Source organism: Sitophilus oryzae, unplaced genomic scaffold (assembly GCF_002938485.1).
Source record: "Sitophilus oryzae breed Bouriz unplaced genomic scaffold, Soryzae_2.0 scaffold_810_pilon_pilon, whole genome shotgun sequence".
Taxonomy (NCBI): domain Eukaryota; kingdom Metazoa; phylum Arthropoda; class Insecta; order Coleoptera; family Curculionidae; genus Sitophilus; species Sitophilus oryzae.
Window position 1 is genome coordinate 3,540,349 of NW_022147429.1, and position 24,758 is coordinate 3,565,106.

The 24,758-nt window shown below is 30.6% G+C and overlaps 1 protein-coding gene across 6 annotated transcripts in view; it reads right to left on the reverse strand.

Moving 5' to 3' along the window:
* LOC115889139 overlaps positions 1 to 24,178 on the reverse strand; it is a 99,759-nt gene extending 75,581 nt beyond the window's left edge. For 2 of the 6 annotated variants that reach the window (XM_030909084.1, XM_030909077.1), the window contains exons 1-6: positions 23,840 to 24,178; positions 21,319 to 21,606; positions 13,394 to 13,529; positions 9,827 to 10,158; positions 5,264 to 5,479; positions 2,691 to 3,059 (exon numbers count right to left, since the gene is read on the reverse strand). In XM_030909084.1, the coding sequence (XP_030764944.1) occupies positions 2,691 to 3,059; positions 5,264 to 5,479; positions 9,827 to 10,158; positions 13,394 to 13,529; positions 21,319 to 21,433 (1,168 nt within the window). In that variant the 5' untranslated portion in view covers positions 21,434 to 21,606; positions 23,840 to 24,178. The remainder of the gene's footprint in view (positions 1 to 2,690; positions 3,060 to 5,263; positions 5,480 to 9,826; positions 10,159 to 13,393; positions 13,530 to 21,318; positions 21,607 to 23,839) is intronic. The other 4 variants (XM_030909079.1, XM_030909083.1, XM_030909080.1 and 1 more) reach the window with 4 other exon arrangements.
* Between the last annotated feature and the right edge of the window lie 580 nt (positions 24,179 to 24,758).

The following is a 24,758-nucleotide window of genomic DNA, read 5'->3' on the forward strand; positions in this document are numbered from 1 at the left end:
CCGAGTATTCATATCCTCGGTATGTCTCGAGCATTTTTGTCGATCCTCGAGGATTACTCGGCGGCCCGCAACAACATCGAGTGTGGCGTACCGACCTCGCTGCTCGCGAATAGGGGATGATAACAGAACGGTGAAAATTTATGGTTGTTTGTATTTCTTAATGCCAAATAAAAAAAATAAAAACATTTTTTCTTTTCAAAAACTAAAAAATGAGGGTGGGTTACCCTCTCGGCTACCCATATCAGTTAAGGGTATAAAAATAGATAACAACTTATTCTTAGACATTACTGAATATACATATAAAATTTTATCAAAATCAGTTAAGCCGTTTCGGAGATGGTAACAAAAATTAAAAAAAGTAACCCCTATTAAAAATAGGATGAAAGTAGAACAATTGAAAATTTAGTGTTGTTTGTATTTTAATGCCAAATAAAAAAATTAAAATATTGTTTTTCACAAAATAAAAAAAATGTAAAATTGGACTACCCCTTATCATTTAAGGGTATGAAAATATATAACTACCTATTCCTCAGACCTACTGAATATACATATAAAATTTCATCAAAATCGGTTAAGCCGTTTCAGGAGGATTACAGTAACAAAACTGTAACACAGAATTATATAAGATAATATTATATGTAAACTGCGAGTGCGGAGAACGGAAAGACTGATTATAGTAATAGATAAAATTTAAAACTATAATTTAAAACTATTCAAGAAAGTACACACAAAACAAGGCAACGCCGCGCGTCTATTCGTTCAATTCCGAGCAAAATAGCGAGGCTCCACGAAGTTGGGGCCTCGCTCGCCAAAGCGAGGCCCCATCGACAGGTCAGATTTTGATGCCAGACGAGACTTCTAGGGTATTAAGATATTCTTTGGTAAAATGTAAAATCTGATTTTTTTCTATTACATAATCATTTATATAAAAGTTTTTGTAACAAAATCATAATTATAACCCAGTTATTATACAAGTTAAATTATATTAGGCATCGGTTAAAAAATTAATCATGTTTTTATCAAAAATATATTCCGGTTTATTCTAAAACTATCTTCAGAATCTAAAATAACATACAAGAATTTTAAAATGATATTACATTATGAAACATTATTTTTTAATATACCGGGTGCGTCTCAAAAGTGGCTCACCCCTATAACTTTTTTATTTTTTCAGATAAAAAAAACAGATTTGTATGTTAGTATATGACATAAATTAATTATTTTTAAATATTATTAATAGAATGACATATGTATCATATGTCAACTTTTGGCATTGTCGGTTAAAAACCAATCGTATTTTAAATTTCAATCCAGGGTGCCATGGCGGTGTTAAAAACACTAAGTTTTAATCAAGGAGCCTTGGAAAAATAGTTGTGATAGTCTAATGTTTTTCGTGTCTTGTCTAGGCCGGTTAAAAGATGTACAAATCGTATTTTTAATCATATGTCAATTTTTTCAAATGCAAGAAGGGTGACTCATTAGCATATTTCGAAAAAGCATTTATTTATGAATATATTGATACTTGGTATTTCGAGTCCAATTGTCGTTATGAACCGCGTGTTACAATTTCAATTAAACCATATGAGAAAATATCAAAAGTTGACATATGATATGTCATTCTATTCAGAGTGTCATTTTCTATCAAATAAAGTAGAGATATACCTAGGGTGCTATTTAAAAATCAGAAGTTATAGTCATTTCCGGTGAAACAGGAAGTGACCAAAAACAGTTGAATGCGTCAATCAATCCTAATTTATGTCATATACTAACATACCAAATCTTGTTTTTTTTGTTTGAAAAATTAAAAAAAATATGGGGGTGAGCCACTTTTGGGACGCAGCCGGTATAATAAAGACAGTAGCGAGTTAAATAAATATAGTCTTCATTTTATCCACTGCCTAAAAGCCTGCTTTAATGGAGCAGATTTCTGTTTTCTCTAATTTGCATAATAAGACATCACTTACCAGAAAAAAAAAATACAACAATCATGGAGTTTTTTCTCTTTCCATGTCGCCGATTCTATTATATCTATAGAATAAATCCTCTTTTTATCTTTAGATAATGTTTGACTAAAATTAATATTTATTATTAATTTCAAAAATTAAATACGTAATTTCGATTATTAAATTTTTTTCTATAACATGTATTTTATTATTTTTATCGTTTTTGGACGTTTTTTTCTAAACTTTTATTAAAAAACCTCTCCTAAATCTTAATAAAATATAAAAAAGTTAAATACGATATATTTTTATTGAATTATAGCTTCATTAAAATAAAAAAATTACCCGGCTATGGTACGGATAGTTCAGGTGTACTGAGAAACTAAAGACAGTGTTGCATTCCTCGTCAGAGTCGTCAGGGAACGACCCTTACGACGGAGACAACCTATATATCGCTTGTGTCGCACTCGTTAAAGCCTAAAACAATAACACAACAATAACAAGATATTGTCTGACACTTTCCAGCTATTTATGAATGAGATGCTCAGTCTATATTTTATTTTAAGTCTATGGTATCAACCCAACTTTATCTCTTTTTAATACATTTGATTTGTCATTTAAGCTGTCTACATCACTGTCTTACACGTTAAAATCCAGATCACGCAGTTCCCATGACCAGATCAGTATATTCGTATAAAAATTTAATAAATTAATAATAGTATAAAATAGATGTTTTGTGTATTAACTTACTCAGAAAGTCAGACTCTGGTCTTAAACCAGGTTTTTGGAATTCATATCCTACATCCGGTTTATAATAATCCGGTTTTGGATAATCGTAGCCCGTGACTGGTTTAAAGTTATCTGGTTTTGGGTTTCCATATTCTAGCTGTGGTCTTACAGGCTGTCCATAACCAGTTTCTGGCTTGGTATAACCTGGTCTGTTTTTATCTGGTTTTGGATAATTGTAACCGTTATCCGGTTGGAAGTAATCTGGTTTAGCGCTTCCATAATTTGGTAGTGGTCTAGACGGTTTATCGTAACCATTGAAAGGTCTCTCTTGTGGCCTACAATCATCATATGGATGGTGAAGGGCAGGTGGTCGATATGGTGGAAGGTTTCCTAGAATACCAAAAATAGTAAGACAATTATTAATGATGTTAATAACACTTTACTTTTAATTGGATTATTATATGAATTAGCAAAAGTATACGCACTCTTAATATGCCAATCTTTTAATTAAAAGAAATATAAGAACTAATTCAAATGTTAAAAAACCGCTAAACACAATAAATGTGGGAGGACTGGTTTTGAAATAAAACGATATCTGTTAAATGCCATATTTTCTCCATCTCTCGTTGAGCAGACTAAAACGCATAAATCTTTTTTCTATCTTTAGTAATTTAAATATATTATTTTTTTCAATGTTTAATTTATTAAAGATCATGAAAGATGAGATCTTATTGTTAATGGTTGAACACCGAAAATACAAGCACAAAACAGATGGTACGAATATACTCAAAGACTTATAAGAGCAAAGTTTAGAATAGCAAGGAATGAATGGCTTAAAGGTAAATATTTAGCATTAAAACAGGTTCAAAAAGAAAATTACGACTTCAATCTCCATAAAAACCGAAGGAGACTGCTAATAAAGTACGATCAACTATGACAGTCAATAATAACAACTAGATAGCCCTAGAAAGTACAGAGAAGAACATGTTTGGAAAAAATATATTGAAGACATTTTGCCGATGACCGACCCTCAGCTGTTATCAATAACTCGCTACCAAGCCCATTGATCGGTAAAGACGAGATTGAAATAGCCGTACTTAATTCGAAAAATAACAGAACGGCTGTCCCAGATGAAATTCCTGCAAAAATACTTATACTTCTAGATGAAAGAGGCATTACAGCACTGCATAAAGTTTTCAACACCATACATGAGACAGGCCACTATCCCAAATAATAGTTGTCTTCTACTTTTATTCCCCTGCTTAAGAAAACCAATGCAAGAAATTATGAAGATCACATACCTGTTAACCTGATGCGCCCTACCTTAAAAATATTTCTGAAAATTATACACCAGAAATTTTACAAAAAAATGCGAAAGAGACGTAAGCGACTTGCAATTGGATGTTAGGGAAGGGTTAGGTACACGAGAAGTTATAGTCGTAACACAGGTGCATGCTCAGAACTGCTACGACCAGAAAAAGAATGTGTGCCTGTTTTTCATAGATATTTGAGAAAAAGCATCGATCTTGCACAGTACCATAAATTAATGCAGCTCCTTAAAAGGCTTGATATAGACCAGAAATACGTTCGATATATTATAGATGACTTAAAGTGGAAGTAAATATCACAGATAAAATTGTAAAAATAAATAAAATAATACGTCCAATTCCATACAAGTTAGAAGGGATGTGTGCTGTCTCCACTTCTATTCTATTTGTAAAATGGGAGTCAAGTTTAATGGAGTTTGGATTACAATATTTACTATGGCTGACGATACGGTCTTAATCGCTGATTATAGTTACAAGTTAGGAGAACAAATCAAAGCAATGTGTTTAACATCAACACAAAACAATATATTACACGAGTAATATCCAGAAACGCAGATATATTTAAAAACTCTACCATAACATTCAACAAAAGGCCCGTAGAAAGAGGAGATAAATTTAAGTAGTTGGGCAACTGGCTCTTCAAAGATTGGACATCACATTTGGTGTTGTTGGATTGAAGGAAATTAAATGTCGCATCTAACAAGCAAGACAGGCATTCCTGCGGTCTCAAAAGTGTGCTTATCTGTTCCGATTTTGACCTAAACCTTAGTTTAAGATTCATTATTGTATGGAAGGTTGGACATTGAAAGCCTAACCTAACCTAACTGCTATTAACAAATTAGAGGCTTTCGAGATGTAGCTGTATTGCAGAATTCTTGGATGGCTAGAGTAACAAATGAATAAATTCTAAAACGTGTTTGACGATATAGAATAAACTGTTTGAATTTTTAGAAAAAATAACGCATAGGTATCTGGGGCATATAACGCTAAAATATAAATTCTTGTATCTGTTGATGGAACGCAAGATCGAAGGCTGGAGAGGTATCGTAAGGAACAAAATGTCTTGACTCGGAAATAATAGATGAGGCAGTAAAAACATCGGCAGAGCTATACGATGTACAGTCCTTAATACATACCACTAGGAATAGAGAGGCAATGAAAAATATTATCGTAAACATCCCTTAGTAGATATGCACTATAAGAAGAAGAACATGAAAACTTACCAAAAGTTTGAAAACTGCGTTATGTAATAATAGAAGTTCTTACCGTCTCCATAAGTACTGGCTATTGGAGAACCTTGAGATGATCCTGGTTCATAGCTGTCTCCAGAAATTAGAATATTGTGAACGGGATGTAATACTGACTGTGGTCCTGAAGCAATGCTAACTAAGGCTTGAACATGCTCTACCTTATCACCTTGATGGTTTGAAGGTGGAGATAATGGTGTATGGGGTTTGTTATATTGATATCCATTTCCATACCCTAGAACATGATTTATTTTAACACTGAAAATGTTTCTGTTATCCTATATAAGGGAGCCCAAATCGAATTAAAATGCTACATTTGCCACACCATGACGTCATATATACAAGGGTATAGGAAATCTCGGCGCAGCGGCGGCAGTCGGCCAGCGCGCGCAAAAACCATTACATCGCTAATTGTTTATTGATATATCTTTATTAGTTTAAAAGCAAAAAATATGGGGTTTGCTTTGATACCTTGTCAAGACATAAGCGAAACTTTTAAATTGTTTCTTTTTTTCATTTAGGCCTTCGTTTTTCGTTAAATGAAAGTTATATTAAAAAAAGTCTATTTTTAAACCAAATTTTCGCATGATTGAAATGAGTTATTCATGTTTTTAAAGTTTTTTTTGGTCATAAGCGCTAATGGAAATGTTTTTTTGTAAATAATTATAAAAAATTACTCCCTACGAAGACTTTATTGTGTACTGAATCAAAAAATAAGTATTTGTTTTCTCTATACGCTGGTATTAATATATCGATTTTTGATGATAGTGCCCTTTTTACCCGGTCTAATTTTTGTACTACTTTCGGAATAAGGGTCCCCATATCATGTACTGTACTTCCATCCCTGAAAAATTCAGCTTGTGACACCGAAGTGAGACGTAAAGTCAAAATAAGCTTTAATCTACCTACATCATAGGTAGGTGTAGGTACTCTAGGTATATTCTACCTAGACAGCAGCTGACACTAGTAATTAATTTGTTATCCGATAAGTAGTTGTCATTATATAAGTTTAATCATCTTATACCTCCTATAACGGTAGGTTTTGGATTTTATCCTGATTGGTTTGTTAAACAAAAATATACTGGGCATATAAATGTCTAACACAATACATGTATTGAATGTACTTATTTTAACCAAAGCATTGTTTTGTTTTTTTTAATCTCACAAATAAGAAATGTTTTATAGTTTTTATTATAAAAACAGTGATTATACAATGTATTTGCACCCCTTACACTGTTTTCTGTAAGGGGTGTAACCAGGAGTATATTTCGTAACCCCTTACGATATAAGAGGGCATAAAGTGTTTTATTACTTAATGCTTAGATTAAAATTTAATAATATATTTGTACATAAAATAAAATAGACTAGAAGTCAATTAATTAATATTGACGTAATTACTAAATAATTACAAGATTTTTTTCTAATTATTTTAGTGTATTTTTATTCACCTAATTTATAAAGGAGAGATATCCAACCATTGCATTATTTTACTCACAAATAAATGTTTTATGGTTTTTATTATAAAACAAGGATTAATTTATTATACACCCCTTAACCCAAACACTCCAAGGAGGATATTTCGTGACCCCTTATTTAAAATGGACAAGCTTTATTAGTCAATGTTTTAATTACCCAGCGTCTTCAATAAAAATCTAATGTAATTTTTCATAGAAATGATCTGACATAAAAAAGCAAATTTTATCTAAAAACTTTTGATTATCTACAAGGAGCAAACCGCTGACAAATGTCTGTATACTAATGCCAAAGTAATGCCAAAAATACAAATTAAACACCAAAATTTCTCATATACCCACTAATGCCAAGGCTAATGCCAATATAATACCACTAATACCACGAATAATATGTAACACATTTGTTTAACGAATTAACCTGTAACAATAGTGGTAGGTACGTGCACAGATTTTTTCCTAGGTAACTTAAAAGTCGTTAAAAAGTCTAGTTATATTTAAAGAAGATATAATTCCAACTAATTGCATTAGAAGGCCAATAATGCACAAGTAATACCATTAAAATTTTAGCGTTTTTAATTTGTGTAGCATATTTCTTTAAAAAATTAACCTGTAACAATAGTGGTAGGTACGCGCACAGATTTTTTCGCTAGGTTACTTATTAAGTCGTTAAACAGGCCTATAAAAGCTAGAACAACATAGGTAACTAATATTTATAATTTCATTCGAGTTTTAATCTCAAATAATAAATGTTTTTACTGGTGTATTTCTGAAGTGTTCATTATAAAAAGTAGATATTCTTCATGTTATGTGAAGTAATAAGTAATGTTTCCGGTGAGACCGCGTATATGTCACCGGATTCTGGTTAGTATAAAGACTTTTTTCTATAGAAAGAGTTTTTCTATATTTTTCTTTCAAAATAAGACTAATTTCTTCTTATTCTTTTAAATATTACAGTGTTTCTTTTTCCTAAAATGTTATACTTAATTTTCGCTTAAAATTAAAAAATCACCAAATGGAGGAAAATATACGTTATTGAATAAAGTTTATACAAATCACTTTACCATAACAAAAAAGTAAAAACATGTCATGGCGGAAGATATTCAGGTGGTATTTCACATATTTATCTATTAAAATCGAGATTAAAATAATAAACTTGCGTAACATGTTATACATGAGATAGAAAGTTTCAGAATCGATTAATACGCAATACGCTACGCAGTCAACTTGTTCCTATGCGCGGATGGACACGGTGGACTACGATATTGGCGACTCTGAATACTTATAAAAATTTGCAAAGTAAAATATGTTGGAAAAACAATTAATTCATACATATATAAAAGCTCAAAGGGTTTTTTGTTGCATCCATCCCCGAAACCACTTCACCAATCTTGATGATTCTTTTTTTAAATGAAAGGTATATATGTGTAGATTTGTTATGAAGTATTTTTATAGTGCTTAATGCCTATTTCTTTGTGTAAAACGACTAAATACTAAAACATACCTGAAAAACACCTAAACACAATACCTCCAGAAATAAATTATTTGTCATTGTCAGTGGTGTGTCAGTTAGATTATATATAATTAGTTTTTAGATATTTTAGGAGTGAGTTCATACCGCCAGCTTTAGATACATAAATATTAGCACAAAGGTTCGTTTAAACGACATTAGTGAATTAGCTACACAAAGCGATTTTAGGAAATTCATCCTCTTAGAGAGTAAAATTATGTCGGAACAGTTTGTTGTATGAAAATACCTTACTATTTGGTCTAGAAGAATGAAATCCTACAAAAAGAATTAGAGGAAATTTTTGAAGTTCATCAACCAAATGGGTAAAGTTAGTAAAAATTTATATAAAACTTGGTGACCTCTGGATTATACACATAAAAATTGGCACAAAGATAAAGCGAATTTATGAAATTTATACACTTAGGGAGTAGAATAGGGAAGGGAATAAAAGTTTGCTGTACGAAAATGCAATACTATAACATTACAAACCAGACAGTATAAAATTTTATACAAGGGTTTATTTAGTGACATCATAACGAAATATATCTTCCTCAATTATCCTTCAAAGAATAAAAAATAACCTATAAAGAGAGTATTAGTGCTCTTAAATAAAAAAAAAAAATGAGAAATAAAAACATCTATGCTCATTAGCTCTCTATAAAGAAGTAAAAATCATTTAAATCAATGCATGAACGATTCGAGGTGTAAAGCGAACGTAGTCGCGGGAAAAAGCTAGTAATTTATTAAATTATTTTATTTAACTGATTAATATTCATTGAAAAGGAATTTTTGTAATTCGCCACTATATTAGTTAAAAACTAAGAAACTCATATCAAATTTAAGTTTTGCGATTTTGACTTATACTTTTTAGAAATCTGAACACATTTTAAAAGAAAAAAAGCTTTTGATAATATTTGTGTAGATTGACTAAAAGTTGTATAACATAAATTTCTACGACCGGTCTACCTAGTGGTCTGCAGCATCGCCTTGTGGTGCAAACGTGGGCCTGTTAATCTGGCACAACAGCCAAGAAAACAGAAGCGTGGCTAAGAATTTAGTAATTTAAAAAAAATGTCTTTTAGATACAGTAGGGTATTAAAAAGTTTTGTATTTAAATGGGTTTGTCTTTAATAGTTAAAATTATATCGTAAAGTGTAACTTTCCGTAAGAATTCTTTATCTGTCATCGATCATGATCTGTCATCATGTTAACCTGATGTTTTGTATGTTATTTTGTTTTTTTGCTTGTTTGTTTTACGGATAGGTGGCGATCGCATAATTATTATTGATAATGTTTTATTTAATGTTAACATTACTACTTTTTCAGTGAATCTTTAAATCTGTTGTTTTTTGTTAAGTTCGTTATTTAAACATATGTATGTAATACAGTCATATTAACACTAATCATATTTTTACGTTTTTATTCATCATTTTCAATGCCCCCCCGGTTGCATCTTTGTAAAGGACTTTGAATTTTTTTCCAGTATTCTATTTTAAACCACTAGATTTAATTTTTTTAATAATATTATTACGTTGCGAGGGCATTCTTTTTAATATCTTAGGTGAAAATATAAACAATGTTTTGAATAAAACATGATAAATACCTTGATAAGGATGCTTTAATGAACTATATAGATTTGGACTAGATGGTTGAGCATATGGATCTCCTTCTGCTGGGAGATTTTCATGATCGTGATGATGATGCTCATGCTGTTCTTGACCTACATTTAAGGGTTTTGTAGAATAAATATGTAATTCATCCGGTGGTTTCTCAGCACCCACAAATGAAGGTGGTTCGATAACTATTTTGCAGTCCATTTTCTTAATGTAGAGATCAAAATCTGTATCTCTGATAGTTCCTATAGGTTTTAAATCGGCAGTTTCTTTTACAGCCATCTTGCTTAGTAAGCATGTCCCGTTGCCTTTAGGACCAATTCTGGAATTAACGTATTAATTGTATTATTTTTTTTTACAAAATTGGTAACTAACTACTACTACTATTAACTTAACTACTACGGTACTGCTACTTCTAACCAAAATAGAACACTACTTTACTATAATACATACATACAATATACATTTAAATCATCAGCAGAAAACTGTGTTTTAATCATCTGCTGATGATGGCTATGTAGGATTACCAGACGTCTGGATTTTCACTACATCCGGTTGTGTCCGGGCGGATTTTTCATAAGCGCTCGGGTTTTAATGTTCCATTAAGAAATGTCCCAATAATACAAAATAACATATTAGTTTTAATAAATTTAGTTACTTAAAAAATCGTCGATAAATTCAGCAGTGTAAAAGTATTAATTTTTGCGGCGTGATTGGCAACATAAAAAAGTAATTTTAACACCTAGGCATAAAAGTAAAGCACTTTAACTACTAAGCACAAAAGTACGAAAATATATTATTAAACTGCAAGTGTCGAATTCAACGAGCATAACCGAGTAGTTTCTATATAGATATATAATTACTTATAAGGTATTACTTAAAAAAATTTATATTATTTGGAACGTTTGAAATTGTTTAAAAAATTATTTGTGGTGTTTGAAAAAAATAGCATGTTCTATTCAGAGTAAACATGATTATTTTGTGCCTTGTCTGTATGTTGGACTCGTTAACGCTCGTCCGTCAAACGTACATACAGCCTCGCCACAAAAACTGTCAATTTTACTCCTAATAAAACAATATACTATTTTTGCTTTTATAGCGCTAAAAAATTATGACGATTGAATTTTATCTGGATTTTTGGGAAGGCTTGCCTGGGGTGGACAAATTTTCATCTGGTAACCCTATGGTTAGGAAAACGCTATTCCAGTGTTAAAAGTAAAATATTTTAGTATACGGGTATTGTATTGAATTATACTTATTCTAGTGCTGTAATACAATAAAAAGGGGTCAATCCCTAAGAAAAAAAAAGTTAGGTAATAATTATTTTGGTTTGATTTGTAGTATAGGGTTTCTGGATTCTCGACCTTTTCTTTCTCGAGGCACGAGAAGAACTCTCAACCAGAATTTCTTGAGTTTCTCGAGTATCTCGAGAAATTTGAAAAGTTTTCATAAAACACGATGTAATTTTAAAATTTTTGCTTTTTACAAATTAGACTGATAGATGAGGCCAATTAAATGAAATGGCAAATCTTTATAGTTACAAGAATTGCACTTATTAAACACGAATACCTCCTGCAGTAAAATTAATTATTGTTTTAAAAAGGTAAAGTATTTTCATAAAAATACAAAATTTTCAATAGCAAAAAAGTTACAGCGATATGTTAGAAATGCACATTTTTGAAAAACACCTCGTAACTCCGAAACGGTAACAGATATCGATGTGCGGTTTTTACCATCATGTTTTTGATAAAAATTGAGCTCCCGGCACAGATCTTAGTTTTCCGTGTATACAGGGTGAGTTTCCTACGATGTTCTCTATGGGTATTTCGGAAACTAATGGAGATAGAGAGTCCGTTAAATAGGGAAAGAATTGCAGTTTTGTGGGGTCATAAATATGCGCCTCCCAGATTTTTGAAAAAATTCATGACTGAAAAAAAAATTGGCTATTTTAAGAATTGTCCCTAATTCCATTATAATATATTTTAGACAAAGGTTTTCAGATGAAAGTTGTAGATAATCACATCCCTAATGAGTTTGTATTTTAAATAGAAACCATAGTTAGCCATGACTTCATAAAAAGCCCAATTTTTTTTATTATTATTTATAAGCCTTATTTCAGCGATATAATGTATAATATGTTTTTTTCGAAAAATGACTGTTATAGCCAATTCTTATCTTTCTTGAATAATTTCACTTAGTTGGTATGTTATTCTCATTCTGTTATGATTTATAACTTATAAAGAGACAGATTAATTTACATTACACAAAGTAAAACTTAAAAAATAATATCACACTTTAATATATTTTAAAAAGTGTTCAAAACATCCGCCATAGTTTTGAGTACATAAATGCGTCTTTTTAAAATTGAATTACTAGCTAGTCTCACAGAACGACCGGTCGACTTAATTAAACTTCTCCCGTACCGCCTCTTCGAGTGCCTCTCTTAATTCATAAGTTCTTTTGTAAACCTTTTTGTTGGCCATCGATGAATCGAGGAAGCCCATGCAATTGGTCCACCGCTTCCTATGCCTGAGTTTCCATAATTATAATATAATATATTTTAATTTACAAAGTTTGGATGTGATAGTTTCACATTTCTGAGAGCAACGCAACGATGATTGAACTTCGATGATTGAACTCCATGGTTAACTATGTGAAATTAGTCAAGAAAGATAAGAATTGGCTATAACACAGTAATTTTTCGAAAAAACATATATTACACCTTACATCGCTGAAAATCTTAAAAAATTGCGCTTTTTATGAAGTCATGGCCAGCTATGGTTGCCATTTAAAAAAAAACATATGTTTGTGTCATATGTCAAGAATGACAGGCTTTAGAAAAAATTAAAAAACCCAAACTCATTAGGGATGTGATTATCTACAACTTTTATCTGAAAACTTTTTGTCCAAAATAGATTATAATGGAATTAGGGACAATTTTTAAAATAGCCGAAATTTGTTTTTTTCGAAATATCTAGTAAGCCATGAACTTATTCAAAAATTTTAAAAGCGCATATTGATGACTCCACAAAACTGCAATTCTTCCCTCATTTAACCGACTCTCCATCTCCAGTAGTTTCCGAGATACCCACAGAGAACATCGTAGAAAAGTCACACTGTAGAAAAGAGTATTTCCCTTTAAAAGTGTCCAATTTGTCCCACCCTGTTTTTTTTTCGATCATACGGTATAGTTAGCATATTATTTACCATTATTTGTTACTATTAAATAATGTGTATTTTGTTATTTGGTAACGAAAATTTGGTACAAATAATAAACAAAGGTATCTACCATTATCTATCTAAGGAAGTGATTTTTTTCAGCAACCTTGTTCACCAACTCGTAGGTATATGACTCATTAACAAAAGAATAAGTCCAATTAGGTTCTAGTATGATTACTTGTAAGTGGCCAACGGAAGTTGTAACCTTCGAGGTTCCTTGTCGACCAAGACACCTCACTTTATTAAAAGATGATTTAAATTAAAAATAATGTATGCATAATCGTTCTAAGAAACGAAACAAAGAAATGTAGAAGTAGGATATGTGTATTGTTTCTTACCCGAAGCTGAAAGCTCGGCATGTTTCCTTTTCTTGAGTACATTCCATTTCGCATTTTGATACAGTATTATGGTCGAATGTTTTATAGGTTTGTTTGGGGCTCAGCTTTTCACCTATGGCCAATCTCTCGTAGCAATCTGTAAATGTAAATAAGAAGATATAAAACTATAATAGAGAGGTAGAATATCAAAAGCTTACAAGAAGTATATGTTGTAATTAAATAATTTTGTAAAGTTTTTGATATAAATAATTAAAAGACGTTACATACACATTTATAACCAACAAAGGCTTACGCCAATTATTATTGCATCTCCCATATTCTTTTTAAAATATACGTTGCTGTCGCTTTAAAAAAAAATTAGAAAAGTAGTATGGGCATAGATATTGATAATGAATGGTTCACACAGCAGATGATTATATATCTTCTTCTTCTTCTTTCAGTGCCTATCCTCTATGGATGTTGGCAATCATGTTGGTCCACATAATCCTATTGACAGCCGCCCTGAATAGATGTACGGTCGTCATTCCCGTCCACTGTCTAATATTTTTCAGCCATGATGTTCGTCGGCGTCCCTGACTTCTTCTACTATCTATTTTGCCCTGCAGTATCAGTTGGATAAGTTGGTATTTATCATTACGCATCGCATGTCCAAGGTATGCCATCTTTCTCACTTTCACACTATGTACTATTTCTAGTTCCTTTTGCATTCTCTGGATCACGGTATTGTTAGTGACATGGTAAGTGTATGAGATCCTGAGCATGCGGCGATAGCACCACATTTCAAAGGCTTCCAAGCGTTTAGATGTAGCATCTGTCAGGGTCCAAGCTTCCACTCCATATAGGAGTGTGGAGAATACGTAGCACCTTAGAACCTGTGTTCTTTAGCAATATTCAGGTGCATATTGCGTAGGATTTTTGTAAGACGGTTAAAAACGGTTCTGGCTTTTTCTATGCGGCATCTGATCTCTCGTGGGTGATCTCATTCCTTGTTCAAGCTGCAGCCCAAACACGTGATTGTATCTGCTGTTTCCAAGGTTTCGTTATTCGTTAAACTGGTGGTACTGCGCCTCATCATTTTTACTAACTGCTAGAATTTTGGTCTTCTTGTAGTTAAGCCTCATATCACATGCCTTTACTACTCGGTCTATTTCTCGGTCTACTCGGTCTATTAATTTCTGCAATCCCTCAGCACTATCTGCTATGAGAACTGTATCGTCCGCGTACCTTAAATTATGATTATATATATATATAGCAGATGAAACAATAGTCGCCAATGACAGATGATTTGCAATATATGCTAAGAAAATTTATTGAAGAATACAGAGAATAAGGCTTGACAGTTAACATAGACACAACAAAATATCTATGTATGCACAAGAAGGAAATTTGAATTTGGACAACGGTGAAGAAATTATACAATGTCAAGAGTATGAATACCTGGGAATCACATTTGATAACACAGGAACTGGTGGTAGGGAATAAATCAAACAAATCAATAACATATCGAAAAAAAATCGAAAAAAATTAAAATACAGTGTGCTACAAATTATAAGGGTAAGGGCTGGTATCTCGGTAACCGAAATAGATACGAACATGGTTAAATTGGGACAAAGTTACGCCTCGGTATGTTCACCAAGATGCCATCAAATAAGTTTTAAAAATTTTAAGGATTGCTGAGTTATTTTGGATTTATTTGAAAAACGGTAAAGAGAAAATATGTTTCTTTTATCGAGATTTACCAGCTCTGAAAATATTTGCACTTATTTAAGACTCACCCTGTATAACCAATCAAATCATTTCGCCGGAAGATGGATTGGAAATGGTAGAGCAGGTAATGGCCAGCCAAGGGACTGGGGGAATTACTTGGCGTCATTTGTAAAAGTGAAATAACTACACCTTAACATTTACAACGAGTACAATAATGCCATTCGGAAGTATAAGAAGAATGTCTGTTGAAAGGGCTATAATACATAAAATTTACCGAAAAATAAATTTGTGCAATTTTACAAGATACAGAGTGTCCCAAATAAGTAAAAAATATCAAATTTGTATTTTTTTAAATGGAACACCCTGTATATTATTACATTTTTAGTTTCTACGATTAAAATAAAGGTAAATTTGATTAAGGTTTATTATACTTAAACCTTACCGTTTTTGAAATATTTTCAATTTTGTGAAATTGCAGTAAAAATTTTAAGGCTTCATTTCTCCAAGGGTATCAAAGTTTTTAATACTAAATATTTACTGAAGTTTATTTACTGATCAGTTATTGTGTTGCAATAATAAAAATAATACTACCTTATACAGAGTGTCTAAAAATTTATTTTAAATAATTATTAGCTTCAAACGGCAATAACTTGTTTAATTTAAATGGAACACCCTGTATATTTTACGAGAATAAGATGCACAATTTAATTGTCTATCAAATTATATTTTTTACCTATCTCTTTAAGTTTCCGTAGAAAATGCATTTTCTTGTAATTTAGAACTTATTTATCAATATACCCATGGACTATTGACATTTTAGATTATTTTTAAAGATGTACCAAATTTTTAAAGAGTACAGATACATGACAGATACTAATATTGTCGATATAATTCGTTTATTTCATTAAAAAATAAAAAAAAACTGTTTAAATATTTGTTAAAGAGGACCAATTCATATGATTCCAGTATTCAAACTACATTAACTGATTGTTTGCGTTGATTAATAATAATTGCTCCAAATACTAAAAAACTGAATTTTGTATAGGCATTAGACAGTGTGATAAAAAGTAACACCTTAAAAATGATATTTCATTTTTTAATAAATGCTTATTTATAACAACAAAGACTTTAATTTGATAACTTATTATTATATTGATTTCTGACTCAAAAATCCACATTTATTTATAATAATTTATTAACGAACACAATTAAGTATGTCATTAATTAGTATAGGGGTGTTATATTTAATTAATGGTATACTCTTTTATAAAGATTTAAATAGTTTTCTTTTTGCATACAAATGGGCTAGTAATATTATCGTTTTGCTAAAAACGATAATATTACTAGTCTGTACATTTTGTACATTTGTTGCTTTAAAAACAATCTAAAATGTCAATATTCCATTGATATATTGATAAATGAGGTCTAAATTATAAGAAAATGCATTTTCTACGAAAACTTGAAGGGATAGGTAAAAAATGGTATAATACAATTTGATAGACAATTTAAGTGTGCATCTGACTCTCCTAAAATATACAGGGCATTCCATTTAAATTAAAGAAGTTATTGCCGTTTGAAGCTAATAATTATTTAAAATAAATTTTGACACTCTGTATAAGGTAGTATTATTTTTATTATTGCAACACAATAACTGATCAGTAAATAAACTTCAGTAAATATTTAGTATTAAAAACTTTGATACCCTTGGAGAAATGAAGCCTTAAAATTTTTACTGCAATTTCACAAAATTGAAAATATTTCAAAAACGGTAAGGTTTAAGTATAATAAACCTTAATCAAATTTACCTTTATTTTAATCGTAGAAACTAAAAATGTAATAATATACAGGGTGTTCCATTTAAAAAAATACAACTTTGATATTTTTTATTTATTTGGGACACTCTGTATCTTGTAAAAATATTTTTAAATTGTAGCTCTAATAGTTCTTCAACGAACCCCAAACTTAGAATTTGTAAAAATCTCATCGTTTAGCTACAATACTCCGTGTCGTATGTGGTGAACAACCCTGTATATAATAATTATAATTAATAATATGTATATTATCAGATTGTACATTGAGATTTGAAATTTATAATACAAAAAGTTAAAAATAATATCTCTAAAATACTGACCTGGACATTACTTATTTGAATCTTTCAATTGGCTCGATATTCCTTATTCAATGTTAATTAGCGCTAATCAATATTGTTACGGTGAATATAATCAGGTTAAATAATTAAAAAAAAAGAGTCGGACTTGAAATTATTTTAAATAATAATTAAATAGTTTTATTGTTTGTTAAAGTACTCAAAACAAAAAAAAATGTGGTGTGGCATATCGTTGTACTCAGGAGAATTCTTTCAAAACCTGAAATAAAAAATGTAGGTCCGTATTTAAAAAAAATAAGTTAGCCTATGTATCTCAGAAACTATTAGCTAATTTGAAAATCTAAAAATACTAAAATATACCCCTGACAAAGTGGATATGAGAATGTGCAATTAGTTTTTCGATTTTCTAAAAAATAACGATAGAAAAAAAAAATAATAAAAAATCCGTTTTTTTCCAAAGAAGTCAGCAATCCTTGAAATTTTTAAAGCTTTTTTGATGGTATCTTGGTAAACATCCCAAGGCGCAACTTTGCCCCAATTTAACCATCTTCGTATCTATTACGGTTTCCGAGATACCAATGCTCGTACTCCGAATTTGTAGCACCTTGTATATTGAGTTTTCTGTTTTTTTTTATGGTCACATTTATTTTATATGAGACCATGATAAAGAGCAGCCTTCTATATGGACCAGAGACATGCAGAATATCTGAAAAATACAAGAAGAGGGTAGAGGCAGTAGAAATGGATGCTATTAGATCAATGGCAGTTTCCAGACAGCAAGTAATAAGGAATGATACCATTAAATAACAAATGGGTATAGATGGCACAATAACACAGGATTTAAAAACATACCAAAGCTATGAACTGACCAAAAACCAAGAACCTATATAAACGTATTTATAAAATAATGAATTAACAAACAGCGGGCAGATGAAAACAGGGAAGACCGATACTGGAAGTCCCACATTTAACGTTTTTTACTACCATCAATAGGTAATCCTGCAGTTATGGCACTAAATATATCTGAAACCCCGGAACATAAAAATATAACTGTAATGACATAGAAGACTCGTCCTAGTTCAAAGGTAATATTTTTCGGTATCTTCGCATTTCATCTACACTGTACAATCTATAAACAGATATTCACATCCAAATATACCTTGCGTATATTTTGAGGTCAATACAACGTATAAAAAAAGTCCATTAACATTTTTGATTCGTGCGAACTTAATTCAGAACCAGATACAGTTAAATCTAATTAAGTAATCGCGTGAAAGAATCTGCCAAAAATTATTTTGCCTCATAGAGATTAATGAAGATTTGCTCTCAATTCATCTTCTGATACTATTAAATTGGCATGTTTTATAATTTTCAGCTATACTGGGTGCGTCTCAAAAGTGGCTCACCCATATAACTTTTTTATTTTTTCAGTTAAAAAAACGAGATTTGGTGTGTTAGTATATGACATAAATTAGGATTGATTGACGTATTCAATTGTTTTCGGTCACTTCCTGTTTCACCGGAAATGACTACAACTCTACAACTTTTGATTTTTCAATGGCACCCTCAGTATTTTTTTACTTTATTCGATAGAAAATAACACTCTGAATAGAATGACATGTCATATGTCAACTTTTGACATTTTTGCATATGGTTTATTTGAAACTATAACTTGCGGTTCGTAACGAAAATTTGACTCGAAATTCCAAGTTTGTGGTATCAAATTATTCGTAAAAAAATGCTTTTTCCAAATATGCTAACGAGCTACCCTCGCGTTCCATTTGAAAAAATCAGATATGATTAAAACTACGATTTGGGCATTTTTTAACCGACCAGGACAAAAAAGACACTAAAAACATTAGACGATCAAGTCTATTTTTCCAAGGCTTCTTGATTAAGAATTAGTGTTTTTAACATAGCCATTGCACTCTAGATTGAAATTTAAAATACAATTTTTTATTAAGCGAGAATGCCAAAAGTTGACATATGATACGTCATTCGATTCAGAATATCATTTTCTATCGAATAAAGTAAAAATACCGGGAGTGCCATTTAAAAATCAAAAGTTATAGTCATTTCCGGTGAAACAGACGAAATCTTTTTTTTTAATCTGAAAAATAAAAAAGTTATAGGGGTGAGCCACTATTGAGACGCACCCAGCATTACTGCTTTCAAATGAATAGCTGAGTAGTCCAGTACGAACCATGTTTGAGTAAATCGATAATATTGTGATTTAATTGTTGTTTTAATGTTATTATTAATATTGAATTATATATTTTTAACGGTTAACTGCTCTATATACCCTGCTGGCAAGCGAACCTTTAGGTCGGCGTTGACATGTATAGGAGTACAGGAGTGAGTCGTTATGGCAATCTAGTAAGTCGGAGTGAGCAAAAATACGAAGTATTTATTACATAACTACTTAATATAACGCTAGATTCCATGCGCTTGGGAAAATACTCGCTTTCTGTCTTTATTCAGTAGGTACATCTTGTTTTACTAAGCATGTTGACCGTACCCTTCGTACTTCGTACACATGAAAACCGGCACCCAAGACCAGAAATGCCGAGCCTTAGTAGAAGACATGCGATGAGACAAAAATGTTTCTCTTTTGACTACTACACACTAAACATTTATTTTTAATATAGTAGGGAGATAAAAATTAATACATTATAAAATTGTAATTGGATTAGTTATTTGAATCAAAAACCCTGTATTATGATATACAGGGTGATTCTTAAATTAGTGCAAATACTTTCAGGTAGATCTCGATAAAAGACACATACAGTACGTCTGCTGGATCTGTATCTATGAAAGGAATGCGGACAAAAAACAGTTAAATAAACAGCAATATATTTTATACGTCGACTTGACGAGTACGTCACCGCAAATCGCTCCGCCCACTCATTTTATTGGCTACTTGCAAATTTGTCGAATTTTTATTGATGGGACGCGTCGTCTAATTTTTTACGAAAAACATCGAGAGAATATCGTTTCCCCTCTCACGGATACCCCGTAGCTACAGAACGGACAGACGTATTGTAGTTTATCTTTTATGAAAATTTAAAAAAATTATATTTTGCTTAAAATTTCAGTGTTTTTTTGGGACTTTTTATTTCTTTCTTGTAAATTTAATCTACTACCTATGTTGCAATATTATCAAGATATTATGTTTTTTAGCTAAAAATTAAAAAAATATCCAATTTTTTTTCAATGCATTACAAATTTGCAAAAACTTTTTTTCGCTAAAAAACCCTCATAGACGTGTTTCTGGAGTCGAATTATACTTTCAATACTACAATATACTACCCCTAAGTATATTTGTACATATTTAAAACTCACCCTCTACAGTAACTTATTAATGATTTATTTGATGTACCTAAATAAAAATTTTATATAAAAGCTTTTACTTAATTAGTACCATCTACACACTAAATTTCAATTTTCTAGAGCTATTAATTTTTTTTACATACGGTTAATATTGTTATTTTGGATCAAACTATACAGGGTGAATCTAAAAAAATGCAAATATTTTTAGGTTAGATCTCTATAAAAGAAACATATTTTCTCTTTACTGTTTTTCAAATAAGTCCAAAATAATCGAGTTATATTACATTATGAAATTTTAAAAAAATACTCCTATATTTTTTACTCTACAATTTTGAGATCCAATGGATCTTTTCTGTTTTCTTTCTTGTAAATTTAATCTTCTACCTATGTTGCCATATTAACTTAAAATTTCAAAAAGTTCCAAATTTTCTATTTTTTCTTCGCGAATACAACGTGTTTCTAGGGTCAAAATATACTACCCCGAAAAATATTTGCACTTATTTAAGACTCACCCTGTATAAGCAAATAACTTTTAACTAGGAAAATAATATCGACAAATTTGTTGGAAATACCGTCATTATTTGGTCTTAAAAAGTGTAACTTAAAAATATCACAACACTCAATAATACATTACACTTAATTATTTTATTTTGTCTTGGCTGTTGAGTTGTAGCATAGGGGTCTAGGGGGGGGGGGTCTTTAAAGATCTCAGTGTACTTTAGTTAATGAGGTTTATTTAAGCGATTGCTTTTAAATATATATTTAAAATATTTTGACTTACCATTTTTTATAACTGCTAATTGTCCAGCAACATCGATGCTTACTACACTTCCTATTAGCGTAATCGATACAATTAAAAGTCCACTTTGAAAAGTCATCTTTCCACAATTATCCATTCACAGTTTAATTATGTAAATAATACAAATGCATAATCCTTACTATACAACGTAAATCGATCTTGAGGTAAGACTGTTTAGGAGCACAAGAGTCGAATTTTTCGCAAGAGCGAATCTTTTGATTGAGACAAATTGTTCAATTATTTTTCACTTTCCTTAGTCTCATCCTGACGCTGTTTTGTAATAAAAAAATACTTTTTAGGTAATTCAGAGTTTGCATAGATTTGCATTTTTTTGTTTTTAAACTTTCTGAACAAAATTTTATATAGAAAATTGTAAAAATAATTAAAATAAGGTGTGCCCTTGGTTAAGTAATGTACAATTAATGGCTTTTAGGTATTTTTTAATTAAGATTTTATTTGCAAATGTAGGGGTGTAGAAGTTTCATTTTTTCAAATAATTTCTGAACTAACGTCGATATTTGGATGAAAATTGGTGTCTGGAAGTTTTTTGGAATGACGAATTTGACTTTGATGTCAATTCGAATCCTACTGGTAGGGGGATTTTTTTACTGTACTTGTATTAAACTACTGAGTGAAAAAATATACATTACCGCCATTTTTTGCGTAAAAAAGGCCCATTTAAAATATGCTGTATATAATTTTTCATCGATTCATAGAGTTATTTGGATTTCTGGTATAGGAATGCTTTATTTTTATATGTATTATTGTTTCCCTAAACTCTTTATTTAAATATTAAATAACAACATACAAGCTTTTATATAACTATTTTAAATATGGAATATTTCAGTGTGTAATTAGTTAAAATCAAGTTTTTTTCTTTTCTTGTTTTTCTTTTTTTTATTGACGTTTTATTGTTTGATACTAGATTTGTGTTAAATTAGATCTTTAAATTCTTTAAAACTTTTTATACTGTTTTTAACAAAATTAAGATCTCAAGAGCTTTCAATCAACTCACGTTATTTTTTTGAACAACTTTTTAAAATATTTGAACAGTAACTAACCAAAGGCATATTTTTTCATATTTAATGTTTTTTTTCTAAAATTTATATATATTGAGAAAAAATAAATATAGATAAATATTAGAACTGCACAAAAAAAAACAAAAAAAAAACAAAGAAAATGTAAGATGTAATGTTTGCTCTGCATTGTGAAATGTTTTTTAGTAGCTTTACTAGAAATTCTATTAGATATCGTAAAAAAAACTAAATTTTATACTTAACGCTATATTTTTATTTGGTAATTTCTAGGTAGAAAGAAAGTCAATATACAGGGTGTTTAATAAAATGTGCCATCTTTCGTGGGATAATTCCTCACGTAAAATTAAAATTTATTATTTATATTAACATGTGTCCGATTTTGCTTGGTTTCGTAGCTATAGGAGTTTAAAGTCTTATTTTTTTTAGGTTTAATATTTATTATAATTTACTTCCTAGTATTTTTAGCGATTCGAATGAAATTTGGAGGGTAAAAGTTACTATTTAACGCTAAAAAGTAACTTTTTCCCAGTGTCGACAGATTCACCAGGGAGGTACATATGGGTTATCACTGAAATATTTTTCTAAAAAACCATGTGCGCCACTGACTTTTTTCCTCTTATTAGCAAAACTGTGTAGGCCATTTACTGCCGATTAAGAGTTGTATCTTGATATTATGTCCATTTTGATCTCCTCGATGAAATAAACGCAATTTTATTCATCACAATAATTAATAAAAATAAAATTAATAATTTTTTTACTTAATGTAATTTGTTACTAAATTTTATTAAACTTACGGATACAGTGATACCTACAGCAAATTCCCCCCCAAAAAAATAATGGTATCTAAGACAATAACAAAAGGCCTATTTTTTAAACGTTTTAACATCCTGTAACTTTAAAACTATGCATTTCCGCCCCACCCATGTTTATAGGAACATATATATTTTTTGATGAGGAATCAATGAGTAGTTATTTAACATGTTGGCAAGTTAATGACATTATTTTTTTGTTATTATAATTGGATTAAGGCAAATTAACTTAATTGCGTTCATCTCATTAAGGTGACCGAAATCGACACAATATCAAGAGACAACTTTTAATCAGAATTTAACGGTCTTTACAATTCTGTTAACAAAAAAAAAGTCAGTGGTGCACATATTTTTTTTTAGAAAAAAACATTTCAGTGATAACCCATATGCACGTCCCTGGTGAATATTCAACACTTTTTTAAGATTAAAATATAGTAACTTATAGTAACTTTTACCCTCAAAATTTCTTTCGAATCGCTAAAAGCACTTGGAAGAAAATAAATATAATAAATCGAAAAAAGGATGAAGAGTTTAGCACTCTGTAACTATGAAACTAAGCAGAATCGGACCTGTACTAATATGAAAAATAAATCTTATTTTTACGAGAGGAATCTCCTCACGAGAAATGGCACATGTTTTTTGAAACAGTCTGTATACCTTACTAATATTAGACATTATTTACAAACATTTAAAATGTATGTACTATAAAATAATTGAAGTACAACGCTTTTTAAAAAATGCACCCAATATTTTAACAAGCGAATTCCAATTCATGAACGTTACAAATCTATCCCCAAAAATCTACTCTAAAAACACGTACACTAGAGCACTTCAAACACGAAAATGTAACTAAAATTTGCTGCGGTCACTATTTTAAGGGCAACAACGTCGTCGATTTGAAGCGCCGTGAAAACTAGAAGGCCGTGAAGATTCGCGGTAGATGTTCTTCTGTTTCTTCATTATCTCCGGCGCGAGATCTTCGCCGATAATTTGCAGGCTGTTATGACCCGTCCGGCAGAGGAAAAAAATATGAAACAATTATAAAAGCGGGAGTCATCAACATATTTAACGACTGTGGTCATTTCGTTGTTTGAAGGAACATCGCAGAATAAAAAATAAATTAAGGAATTTACTGACCGTGTTAAGTTACTCCTGTTAATTATTTTAGCATTGTTTTTCGGTAATGTATATTATTTGTTAGGTCCTAAGATAGATGGGCGTTTTAAATTGATACAAGGTAATTTTTTTTATTTCTGTTCATTACACGGTGTTTTTAAATAATAATTAGGTATTTATTTAAATAAAAATTGCTTTTTTTAAAACGAGAATGTAGTAATACCTTTGTAGCGGGTTTATTTCTTCTATTCTATAAAATGCCACTCCGTTGATTCCAAACGGAAACCAACTGGTTATAGGTTTTTACTCCTAAACAAATTTGCCTAGCCAACAAAAATTGCTTATATTTTTAGGTGATATACCCTTTGTGTATACCTCTCCCCGTCACCGCCCAGCTAACAATTTCATGGTTAGTGGTTTTTACTCCTAAACAAATTTGCCTATCTAACAAAAATTGTTT